Raw genomic sequence first — 13,688 nt, forward strand, 5'->3', positions numbered from 1 at the left:
GTTACAGTACACCTCCTTCAACTATTCCTTAGATCATTTCGTTTTGTCCGGGTCCGAGAACAGTTATAGCAAAAATAGGGGGCTAACTTTGTAAGTCGCGCCATTTCCACCCCCGGACCGGACAAGTCATTTTGATGGTGGAAATGCGTTACAGTACACCTCTTTCAACTATTCCTTAGGTCATTTCGTCTTGTCCGGGTCCCAGGACAGTTATAGCAAGAATAGGGGGCTGACTTTATAAGTCGCGCCATTTCCACCCCCGGACCGGACAAGTAAATTTGTGGGTGAAATTTGGTTGTAGTACAATCATAGATGATCATAGAATTGTTAGATATTTATTTTTATTAATTTAGTTTTGGGGGTTAACTTTGGGGGCTAACTACACTCAAGTTTTTGAAGCGAGGAAAATTGGAGGCGAAGCAAAGCGTAGCCGACTTTGATAACAGTACGATTTTTAAAATGGAAGCTTTGTTTCCCCAATTCGATTTCTCAGATACCACCCGAGCTTCTGATTTTCACAAAAAGTAAAACGTCACATGGAACTATGTCAGCGACGTCCATTGTTATCGAATAAAAACCGTAAAAACCAAATCAAGCCATTGCGTATTCTGAACTGCCGGCGTGCCGCTTTTTTCCCGATAAAACACTATCGAACAATACCGGGGGAAGAAGAAACATGCAAACCGCGATAAAGCGCGATTTGACCCCCGTAGATCGCTGAAAACCTTGCGGTAGGTTACGTCCACGCCGCGCAATATAAACACACCGCGCTCGCCGGCAAAGTTTCAGTGATCTCGCACGCTTGGTTTTGTGCTGCCGCGGTGTCCCTCGCACACTAGACCAGACCAATCGTTTCAGTAAATCTCTGAAAGTCAGTACATGATTGATCCAGTTTGGTCTGAGGACTGCGATTTATTTCGGATGTGCGAGAAGAGAACGGCTCAAATAGTCCACGGTTGCGCTTGTTATCTGGGCAGACAGGTAGACGATAGCACGTGCCCTGATAAGATATCATCTCGTCCCTAAACAGTCAGTTCTAGCGAGAGAACGATCGCGACACGATGCACCCAGTTACAGTTTCCGTTTTTTCGATACTTCTGTGCCTTTTGAGATGCGCGAATTCAGCGCCCAGTGATAGCAGTGCCCTGGTAAGTACCTCGTTTCAAATCTAACACCCAAATGTCAGCTGATCCTCGAAAATATTAAAATTATTAAATGCCAGATAACGCGAACTTGTTTGGCAAATAAACGATAATTGCGATACGGGTTAAACTTCAATGCACAATGCTAGAGAAATTAAATTCAAAGAATTTTGTCTTCAACAAGTGGCGATTATTGAAAAAGAAACAAGATTGTATAAATTTATTGCTACATAATTTTATTTTCCAAAATTTATGGTGCCATTAACAAAAAATTCAAATTGTCCCACTTCCAACATAGTAAATCGCACCATGTGTTTAAAATATCAGAAATATGCAGGTATTCTGAATTATTAGATGAAAAAAATGATAAAATCGTAATTAAGAAGTAGGTTTCCTAAAAATTTCAGTACATGCTGCATACCCATGCTAATTTATATATTCCTGTTCAAATAATCGACTTAAATAGCAACCTGTTACTTTGTTTTCATTTCTGTATCATATTCACAAATAGAGCAAGTGTCAAGTCAAATCTGGCTCTTATCAATCTGATAAGAACGTAGCTTTAGACAATGTGATAAGAAGGTGGCAAATCAAAATTGTTTTTTGCATTATTTGTATGACTCACGGGAAGATGTAACCCTAGAGGGATATTCATGACAAAAATTTTTGTCAGTATCTGCTAATCTTATGTTTAATAATTTAAATCAAACACAGTTTTGATCAGCTCATAGATTTGCAAGAATTTGACAATTGTTCTTCGTAACACCTTTTGTCTCAGTTTTTCCCAATCGATTTCCAAGGTTACGCCGATCAATTTCCATCGAACTGTTGTCTTTGTCACCTCGAGTGGTTATTCTTCAGTTTCTTTCTCTAATTTTAGCACCAAATATCGTATAATGACCACTACGAGGTCAACGTCCATCTTAAATATAGCATTATTAGTAAATAGCCACTTAGCGCATCGGCTCCTATGATATCGTTTGTTTAAATATACCTTTACCGGTTCACCCACAGGGTTCCGAAAACTTGTTTCCATTCAGCTATTGTGTTTTGGAACAATGAAGCAGATTCCCGATATTCGAAAAAGCGTAGCCTTGATGCGCGGAGATAACGGAATTGGGACGAAAATTGACGTTTTGTGTACGCGTGCTTGGTAGTAATTTTATCTGTACGGAGATAATGAGTTACATCAAACAAATATGAATCACATTATTTTTTAAACGAGTTTATTTAGTTTGTTTTCAAGGATTGTCCGGTGGGATAATCGATTTTGTTGGGTGACTCACGATATGGACTTATTCATAATAAGAAATTACTGGTTCTTGGAATAGTTTGGCAATTAATTGGTGATAGTTTCGAGTGGTTCGTTTCCAAAGAGTATTACACATCTGTAGCAGACAGATTACCACATCCTCTTACATCTGATTTTGTATACTTTTGTCAGCATGAAAAATCGTATCGTAACTGCGGTTGTAGCAGCACTTTTTGGGTGTTGAGACATGTAATTTGGTTTTAACTGTCTTAATTTAATTACCGGGAAAAGAAATGGCACCAATTACTTTCAACTGAAACGCGCTAACGATATATTGCTTCAGTTTTTGACATTATTACTGTTAAATATTTAAAATATATGGAAGCCATCCATTGTTTCCTATAGATATATAAAACAATTTGTTTTCGGTTATAACATCGGATGGAATGGAAATGTTTTCTTTTTTCTTCTTCATGGTTATTAAACAGCGTTTCAATGTTCAATCAGTCATTAAACCAGTAAAAATTTCGTTCATTAAACGCATCACTAATCGAGGATGTCTAGATCCGGCAGCTTAAGTTCGTAGAGTAAACAAAATAGTAACAATTTGAATATAAATAGATGCCATTATATCTTTGTTGTCATATAATTTTAAGGTTTCGTTTTAAATATTAATTCTGGTCGCAATTCCGACAAAAATAAAATAAACTTAATTAGATACATTGTTACCTTTATGATTGCCTTTTAAAACGGAAAATATAAGAACCGTATCTTAAACATTCACTGAAGGCTATATAAAAATTTGACTCATTTGTTTTTTTTAACGTTCAATGTATATTAATTTTTAATATTTTGCAGTCACTGGTAAATATTTATAAATAATAATTGTATGCACATAAAGTGTATTTTTTAAATAAAATACATAATTATGAGACATTTGCATTTTAATTTAGTTAAACGGTTTAACTAACCCTCTGTATATTTAGAAAGTGAGTAATAAGGAAGTGAGTAATAAAGAATATGAAGAAAAACAGAAAAACACTTTTTCCAAACATTTACCCTAGTTATGAATAGGGAAATGGTTCTATTTTCGTGATACAGGAAGACGAAGACTTAGCCTATAAATAAAAATATATTTCTTTAAAATACAGTTCTGTTTGTTAACAATTTAAAATCGAAATTAAATGTAGAATGACTGAAAGTAAGTTTTACAGTAGGATTCTGTATATAAAAATATTAAATGAGATTTGATATCGCTACGTGGACTATTTTTTTTTTTATTGTTTTAAATGTTTTTACTGCCATATATTTATCCATACATTAAAAACTTTTTATGTCCTTTTATGCTTACAAAATTAACAACAAAGTAAAATGTTTTTCTCAAAAAATTTATTATACCGGTCTTGAAATTAATGCAACAAAATTTGGTCACATATTTTTAAGACAAATTTAGGGCACTTGTATTTTTTATTTTTGTCAAATGGTCCTCTCTAAGAATAGTTTTTTTAATATCTCAGAACTCTGTTATGCGAGAATCACTAAATTTGGTACACAGGGGTTTTTTGACACGTGGAATCTGATAGTGCTACGCTTTTTGGCGGGGAATCCTCTGAAGACACTTTTTCGTGGATCCCCTTGTCTTTGGAGCTAAAAGAACTTCGGTCACATACATATTTGAATTTCTTAAAAATTCGCCAAAAAACTATTGAATTTAGAAACTTTTTGTTTCTTGATATTTTTTCGTAAATCGCAATGTTTTCGAGAAAAAAATAGCGAATCACGATATGCATTCGATCACATTTCGCCATTTTTCTCGAAAACATTGTTTTACGAAAAAAGTATCCAGAGACAAAGAATTCAATAGCTTTCTAGCGGACTAAAAATAATTTTTAAGAAATTTAAATATGCGAGTAAATTTTTTTGGCTCCAAAGACAAGGGGGACCACCAAAAAGTGTCGTTAAGGGGATTCCGTAGGACTATTAGATTCCACATGCCATAAAACCCCTGTGTACTAAATTTAGTGATTTTCTTACAACAGGGCTCTGAGATATAAAAAAGACTATTATTGAGGGCGGATTTCAGGGGGCTGTAACTCCGAAAGAGGGGACCACTTGGCAAAAATAAAAAATTCTGGTCCCCTAAATATGTCTTAACAATCTATGACCAAATTTTGTTGCACTAATTTCGGGACACCCGGTATCTAAAATATGTCGATAGTATCAAATATAGATAAGTAGAGGAAGTAATTGTGACATATACAAAATTTATCACGAATGTGTCGTATTTCTCGACTTTTATCGCCAAGTAACAAATTATTTACTTATTTGTTATTAATTATTTGGCGGATGAATCACCGATACTGTAGTTTATGTTGTTGTGAGTTGGAAAGTAGTCATCAGTTAGTCAAAGAGTGCAAGTATAACGGTAATTGCTGACTCCGAGTGTATTGGAAGTCAGCGCACACATATTTTGATGAATCAAGATGTATTCTCGGTAAATTCACAACTCCTACACCAACTAAATTAATAAAATGTGGTAAAGCTTTGAATAACTCCTTTGTCTAATTGATTAATTAACTAATCAGTTTAAGATGCTGCCAAGTGTTCATGTAGCGTATTTAATCAGTTGGAATTTTTATAAAGGTCTTGGAATTATTTTAGTTATGATGGAAAAACCTGAAACGTGATATTGATCCATTTTTTTAAATTATTAATTTCGTGGAAAGTTGTATCTAGTGGGCAGATGAGTAAAGTGCATTCATTCAGTTAATAGATTCTGATCCCAAACCATTAAATAATGATTACGTATACTTAAAAAAATGAATACTTTGTAGTTTCTAAGATGCCAATGAATGTTGAGAAGTTAAAAATTAGTTTAACTAAAAAATAATTTATTCTAAGCAGAATTAATCATATTTCAAAATATTTTAGAACCAATTTACTTCATATATTATATAAAAGAAAATACTTCGTATAAAAATTTAAAACGCACGTTAGAAATTTTATATACCTTGGTTGAAAAAGTTAATAGTTTACAAACTATTTAAACTTTCTTTTAGTAAATGCATTATATCAAATGGTCTGTCGCCTGTGGTGGAATATAAAAGTCCACTTGTAAAAGAATTCAATTTCATGTGGCAACTCTGTGGCAATACTTCAAACAATACCGTGTTGATCAATATCTGTGTCACAATATCAAAAACTAATTTACGTTGTGAATGAGCGATTCACGGTTAATTGTTTAATTTTCAATAGTTATTTCGGAAATATTAGAAATTACCCACCTTAGAGGCCTTCGCTGATACGATTTGGCGAAACTCAAGGTTAGCAAGAGAAGCAATCGATATACTACGTACGCCTGACCTAATCTGGATAAATTCTTTTAAAAATGGCTCTTTGGAAAAAATAGTCTGCACAGTATATGGCGTGACACAGTTGGTTAAAGAAACGAAATAATTCCATACCGTATAATTAAAGTACCTATTGGGTACCATATTGGAACACTTGAATTTTGTCAGCAATTTTTGGTCTTTTAAATACGTTTTCGAAATTTGGAGACAAAAAATTTAGGTCAACAGAGATAAAATTTTTAATTTTTTATCACAAATTTACGTTACGCATAAATAATGCATTTATTAAATATGTGGAATATCCGGAAGCAAAAGGGACTTATTTTAAGTTTTTTTCAATGGAATTGAACCAACTTGGATCATATTATATTTCTTTAAAAAAATTGATTGAAATGATTGTATGTAGTTTTACCGATCAACATTTAAATGACTATATATATATATATATATATATATAGGCGTTGACTTTCTAATAAGGGTAGGGTAAGTTGGCCCTAACCATAAAAAAAGACTGAAAAAGAAGTAGCGAATACCTATACTTTTCTACAGATCATAAAGTCACATTCTACCTGCGTTTTACAAAATTTCTACCGACAAAAAGACTATTTGGGGCCTCTATGTCTTAGGTAAGAAATAAGCCCATATTTATCTTTACTTGCCTCAAAAACTTGCCTACACCAGACATTCAAATCATTTTTAATACATTTTTCAACAAGCATTCTATTCAGCTCCAATTATTCCCAGCCACTATATCTCTTCGACATATAAAGCATATCTTCTTGCATCTATATACAAGCATGGTTGCAGATGGCCATCTAAAACTGCGACCCATATTCTCTTGCGGATTGGGTAAGGGCAAGGTACTTAGCAATTTCGCTTAATATTTTCCCAGAAGAAACCAGCAGTCCATTACAGTGGTTAACAAGCTAAATTTCAATCATATTTTTCATCCACGTTTTGCTGTCAATAATAAAAGTTTAAAAGTTTGTTGGTTTTGATGAATTTTCACTATCAACATGTTATCAATCAATGTCTTTTCTACATCATCAAAGCTCAGTTGATGAAATCCGTCTCCTCCGCATACACTGGCATTGCTGAAAATTACTACCAATTAAAATTAGAAAATATCTACTATTAGTCAATCCACTCAAAGGAATTATTTCATTAAAATTATCTTCATTAAATTGTATTACTGGATGCTTCCTTTACAAATTTGTGTTTTTGTTAACACCTTTTTTTCATCGTAGAATATTCCGACCAAATAGTTTTATGTGCTCTTTCTGAAAAATAACTTTAAGATTCTTCTAAATACACTAATCGTTGAAATTGTCGCGTGTATACTCTTTGAAGCTTCTGATGGGAGGACTTTTTTAAAACTCAACCTTATCACTATAAAACTTTTCTGCCTTCATATTTTAATTCAAACTTTTGAAAACAATAATGGCGACATCAACGACAACAGTTCGTTTATAATATTGTTTCTCTGGCCTTCCTTGAATCTTCCTGACGCCTTGATGAACGTCAGGATTTTAATGGTCCTCCACCTCATTCCCAACTCCAAAAGGTGGGTCATTCCGACCAAGGCTCTGCAGCCATCTGGTCTTAAATTTATTGAGCCCTCTTATAAAGCTGTGTGCCTGCCTATATCCTCTGTTCATCTTTCCAGTTTTGATAGGCCTATATACATCGTGGCAATTATAATGTTTTATAAGAATTTGCTCGATTGACGGTAAAACATTGTAAGACACATTTGTAAACTCTCCTTATTGCGCTCACAGGGCTTTTAAAAAGTAGTCACTTCTCTCGTTTTTTTTACCAAATCGTTTGTGCAAAAAAGAATGGCTTTTATACACTGATATTGAAAATAATAATTTTTTGGTGGCTCGTCACTTAAGGAAGCAAAATGATACTAGATAACTTGATCTAACTACAAATCAATCCATTTCAATCCCTTGAAGAATGGTTAATTCGCTTCTGATCACCCTCCCGTCTTATCGTCTTTGTGTAAATTCAATTTTTGAAAAAAAAAAACTCTAGATATGTTGTAAGATGTACAATTTTTGAAGCATGGAGGTGTTCAAAATATGTTTTGAAAATATGTAAAGATTTCTAGTAAAATATAAATTATTACAAAAAAGTGATTAACTATTTTCAAGCATATTTATTTTATATTTTAGAATTATAGTTTCATAATAGATTCGAAAACTAGATACGTTTTTATTGCAGTAATTGTTATTACTTTTGAGCGCCATTATTCGCCTTTACCTTCTATCCTAGAACTTCCTGCAACGAAATAAAACAAACCTGGAGGAAATGGGTTTCCAAACCACTATCTGCGACACCGTTGTCCCGACAGCTCACCCTAGTTCCCAGTAAGAGTATTTCCTCTGAAAACCATCAAAGAAACAGACTACCGCATGATTAACTAAAAATTTCGCAAGTCAAGCTTGTCTGGCCTCTAAAGTAATGTTATATGTTATTCAATTTGCTACTACATTGTTCGTTTTTTTTTCGTTTCGATTTCTGCAAATTTACGGATTATCTGCTGTGGCGTTCTTGAACTTACGCTTAAAAATAAACGAATGAAAACACGTCGTTGCGCAATCGATACTGGATAATTCCGTTTGCGAACAGGTTACACGTTGCGTTATGGGAAATCTGTACGGGGCCACACGGAAAGAGGTAGCCAACTTCCGAAAAAGGGGGGAAACGAGATAAAAATACTTTATATGTACGATATTTAAGTAACTACGTCAACCGCTTTGTTGTAAAGTACTCTTTTTACCTGTCATGTGAAAGAATCATGGATACGGGTCAATCTCAGCCCCTAACCGGTTCAGAATCAGTTAGTCGAGACTAACATATTAATTTCTTTTTATAAAAAAGCTGAAATTCAAACAGCCAGAAGTGAAAAAAGTATTTTTGATAGATATTTGTTAGATACAAAGTATGTTGCACAAATATATAAGAATTCAATAAAAGTTTAAGTAAAACCTACTACTCACTTATCAATCTTAGTTCAAAGATCCTAAATTTAGTGGAAGAAATCTGAATATGAGACACAGTTATGTTATTTGATGAGAAAAGTTCCATCTTAGTAACATTCTTTTGGAATTTTATATTATGCAAGGTGTTATGAAAATAGTCAAAGCAGGAGTGTCACAAGGAATCGTATTTGGGCCAGTGTTCTAATTTCTTTATACTTTCAAGTAGAAAATACTGTAGCGTCAAAACGAACAAGTGATATTAAGCAAAATGTAGACTCTAATGATTTATTTAATTAGAAAAAATAAGATCTTTTATGAATTAGAATGGACAGGGCGTTTTAAAATTATGATCTTTTTTATTTTACAGCAAATTTCGTTGTAAATTGAAAATAACTCGTTTTATAAAAACAATCTATGGATTTTCTTAGAAATTTGATCTAAATACAGGGTGTCCGCAAATTTCACCGACGTTTGACTGCACATTCACGACGATAAATAAAGACGATCTACGAAAAAAAAATTTTTGGTTTTTTAGTTACAAGCCTTCAAAGTTGTCAAAAATAAAACTAATTTAACTAATAACTTCATAACTCTTTATCTGGATCATTATTTCTTAAAGATTTACTCAAATCGATATACTGGGTGATAATTTTCTTTAGTTACCTCTACCTTTTAGCGGTCAAAACTTTTACAGTGGTCGTATTTTAAGTCGGACATTGAAAAGGTTGTTTTATTTAAAGAAAATATTGTCTCTTGAGAAAATCGCCTACAGAAAGCCATTCTTGAGAAAAATTGATCGCATTTATTTATCGTCGTGAATGTGCAGTCAAACGTTGTCGGTGAAATTTGCGGACACCCTGTATAATGCAATCAAAAATACAAAAATTATTGACTTGATTTTTTAGGAGTTTATACCCTTAAAAATTTATATTTTAATGTTATTTGTAACATTTGACCCTTTACGTTGTTTTTAAATTATATTTTAAACAAAAAACTTATAGATTTAGTTTTGTAAAAAAAATAGTTTTTTACGATTTATGAAACTGTGTTCATTTTTGTCTGTAATTATTATTTTGTAGCATTTTTACTTAATTGAGTTGAGTTACCACACTGAAAAGTAGAAGAAATTTTAAATAAATAATATCTTGCACCAAAAAGATCAGAAAAGGGGTTGATTTTAGTAATTTAGTTTTGCTTAACCACAGATGTTTAAAGTCAACAATTATCTACTTTGTAATGAGTGAGGCATTTGTGGTTTTCTAAAATTAAATTTATTTAGTCAACCCCTTGACAGATCCTCTTGGCATAAACTGCAATTTATTTAAATGTTTAATTTCTTGTCAGTGTGGTAGATATAATATTAAATTAAATAAAAATGTTTATCTTTAACATTAAAAATTATAATAATAAAACGTTAAAAATATTTTTAAAAATACCTCAGTGGCATCGAAATTCTGGGGTTTAGAAAATCAGATAAATTGTTGGCTCTCAGAAATATTTGAGAAAATATGACAATGTTTTTTATTATCTACAACCTGCAACTCAAAAATTAAGCTTTATCTAAGTTCCTCAATTAAAACCTGGTCCACTCTGTATATACCTAGTTATAATACAAATTTATAATCAAATAGGTACTAAAATTAAAAAAAAAAAATCTGATTTCATACTTTCTTTTATGACTTTATGCTTCCAAACTTTTATATCTATATCTCTTTTTAAGATGTCCATCCTCCATACCTTTTAGAAAAACTATTTATTTGCTTCGTTTCTTCGTTATTTAGAAGATTGGATAAAACCTTTGGTGTTTATTTTGATTTAGCCAAGGTTGCACTTAAGGTAGGATTTAGACAAAATATTTTTCGGATTACCTGCTTTAAAACAAAAGATATCGATTACAAATTTTGTTTACGAAACTTTTTCCCATTTAAATTTGGCCTTATCGACAACACACACAGGCATTCGTTTCCCTTATCACGAAACAAATGACGGCGAATTTAAAAATAGACACGTTGAATACAAACCAGATCCCCAGAATTAGTTACATTCCATTTATTACGGGTGTAATTATCAACGCCATAAAATAATTTTATCTATGTATTGCGGCAACACAGTCCACGTACGCGTTGACAGTCCTTGAAGGATTTCTTGCCACAGCCAACTCTGAACCCATTTACACGATTCAAATCAGTAATTGAAATTCCATATCCGAAAATAAAAGATTCGCCGTCCAGCATTTCCTCTCTGTACGTTTGGATCAACCAAGGTGAGCTCTACCATTTCCGGGTTGGCTGTTTTGTTGAAAAAACCTTGGCTATTATCATGCAATGCGGTGGATCTGTGCTATTCGCTTCCTTTTGCACCTTTTCTGACGTAAAATACGCAAGTGCTCCATCAGAGCAAGACGATTGCTCCGTCTTCAACACCCCAATAGCATCGCGATTTTACTTTTTTTATGTTACTTTATTTTTATCTGGCAATATCATTAAATACGCTTGACGATAGAGCGTTAAACAGAGTCTAGCGCTGCAAGCTGTTTAAGGATGCAGTTACGTTTTAAATTCAGTGGTATGCACACGTTTTACTTTCAAGGGGTACAGCTGTGGACGGTAAAATGTTTCCAACGCTTGCTGTTTAGTGTTACACCAATCATGAGCCGGTAAAACGTAATGTTGCGTTTTAACGTAGTCTTGATCTTATTGTTTTAGTAATTAGTAATTAGTAACGCGAAGGAAATAAAACTACTGTTTCAAAACAAAATTACTGGTTACGTGACTTGTAATCATTTATGTAAGCTTTGAATAAACAGTACACAAAGTACACTAATGGAAAAAATTAGGGGATCAAAAAGAAACTACATTTTCGGCGATTTTTCAAATGGCTGTATCTTTGATAAAAATGGTCATATTTAAAAAAAAAATTTTTCAATTTTTTTGAAAAATTTTTTCATTGGGTTCACTCCAGAAAATTTCTCTTAGTAATCTCCAAGCATTTCGACACGATTCTCCTACTTCATTTCGTGATTATGTTGACCGAATTTTAATTAAATTTAAAAAAGTTGATACCCCTAACCGAATATTGACCTCGATCTACACCCTTTTCAGAGATTATTGCTGCGATACTTCTGAATTCATAAGACGCTTTTTCCGAATTTGCAGAACACTAAAACAAACAGTTTTTTCAAACCACCTTTTTTCAGTAGAAAAAAAATTTGAATAATTTTTTGTTTTAATAACTTCAAACGCTTTTCGCACGTGTGTAAAAGAAGCGTAAATCCAACCGTGCAACCTCCACGTGGTACGCTTTGGGTAACGCTAATGCCGGCGGATTTGCGAAATTTCTGAAAATCGGTTAAAAAAAAAATTTTTTCATAATTTCACACGCTTTCTGCAATAAGAATGTAAAAGAAATCAGGGCAAAAATGTTTTTTTCATATTTTTACAGATTATGAGCATTTAAAGGCAAAAAAACGTGATCCTTTAATTTTAAAAAAATTCAATCGAATGAAACAAAAAAACGGCTTGATGGATCGAATTGAAACTCTGTAGGGCTTTTAGGGGTACAATGACCTGTAAAAGGCATACTTAACATTAGTCATTTTCCCAATATTCTCAATGCGGCACGTGATTTACTAGAAGACCCCTAAAAGTCCTATTTTTACGATTTTTCAGTCATGTTAAGGATAAAAAAAATTTTTTTTCTAAAAAACCGTGCCAGGACCTTGTAGAGAATTCATTCAAGTTTCTGAAACCCACCGTCGATTTTCTGTGCAACCATTGGTTTCTGATATATCGATGAACAAAGAGAAAATGATCCATTTTCATTCAAAGTCCGATAGCTCAGCGAGAAATGATCGTATCGAGACCAAAAACAAAAGAAATTGAAGCTAAATGAACAACCTATCTAATCCGTAAGGTGGTTAAGTTGGAAAAATTTTTTTCAAGTCCGTACACCAAAAATCGAAAAAAATTTTTTCATGATATTCATTAATATTGCGCGATACATGTTACTTGAAAAAATTTTTTTACAAGATCCAAAAATTAGAAACTTCAAGCTTCAAATTGCTTTTTTTTACTCCAATACGACCATTTTTATCAAAGATACAGCCATTTGAAAAATCGCCAAAAATTTAGATTTTTTTTTTGATCCCACAATTTTTTCCATTAGTGTAACTCAACAAAATTCTATTTGTACACGTTTAATAATGTTATGTCTCCGAAAAGCAGACGTTAGTATTTTCTTGAAAATATCAAAGATTTAGTTATTTTATTTACCCATGAGCTGTATTTTTTGCATTTTAATACTTTTTTTAATGAATACAAAACTAGTAAACATAGCTGCTTACAACATCGATACAGGGAGGTCTAAAATGTACCGTTGTCTGAAGCCGGATACAAATAGCTAAAATTTCAACAGTTCTCTAGTTTAAATTGGAAATATTTTATGGTCCACAGCCGTACAATACCGTCTTGTGTCAAGCGTGATGCAGGACTCGACACTGATCTGTATTTTGAGCACTTGCCTTGCCAAGTCCAAAGCACTCCTCGGGTTAGCGTACGAATATTAAATTGAACGGTCGAGGAATAAATATTTAATACCTCGCATTGTAAATACCTTAGGTATATGTTACATTCATGTGGTAAGATAATCTTATCTAATCAGTTCCACCTCAAAATTTTATGAGGTTCAGTGTGGCAGCTCACCAAAGCTCCTGCCAATCTGTCAGTCGATTTTTATCTGTATTCGTAGCGTCAGGAATTGTTTGTATTATCCCCGTTGTGCGAAAGATGGATTTAAAATGGGTTCAGTAACCGATTATGATGCAGAAAATGTACAGGGTGTGCCTACTTAGTCGATCAGCCGGGTTGGCTATAATAGTTTGATTTCTAGAAACGAAAATTTATTAAAATCAATCATCATTAATTTTAATGTAAAATAAATGTAGATTATTTAAGGATTT

The 13,688-nt window shown here is 32.9% G+C and overlaps 1 protein-coding gene across 5 annotated transcripts in view; it reads left to right on the forward strand.

The window, feature by feature from the left end:
* The first annotated feature begins 799 nt into the window (after positions 1 to 799).
* The window catches only part of LOC108910921 (matrix metalloproteinase-14), a 48,696-nt gene continuing 35,807 nt past the window's right edge, over positions 800 to 13,688 (forward strand). For all 5 annotated transcript variants that reach the window (XR_001964484.1, XM_018715692.1, XM_018715700.1 and 2 more), the window contains exon 1: positions 800 to 1,148. Coding sequence is in view for 4 of the 5 variants with exons in the window: in XM_018715692.1 (XP_018571208.1) it covers positions 1,062 to 1,148 (87 nt within the window). In the remaining variant the exon portion in view is untranslated. The remainder of the gene's footprint in view (positions 1,149 to 13,688) is intronic.

This window comes from Anoplophora glabripennis, unplaced genomic scaffold (genome assembly GCF_000390285.2).
Source record: "Anoplophora glabripennis isolate ALB-LARVAE unplaced genomic scaffold, Agla_2.0 scaffold24, whole genome shotgun sequence".
Taxonomy (NCBI): Eukaryota; Metazoa; Arthropoda; class Insecta; order Coleoptera; family Cerambycidae; genus Anoplophora; species Anoplophora glabripennis.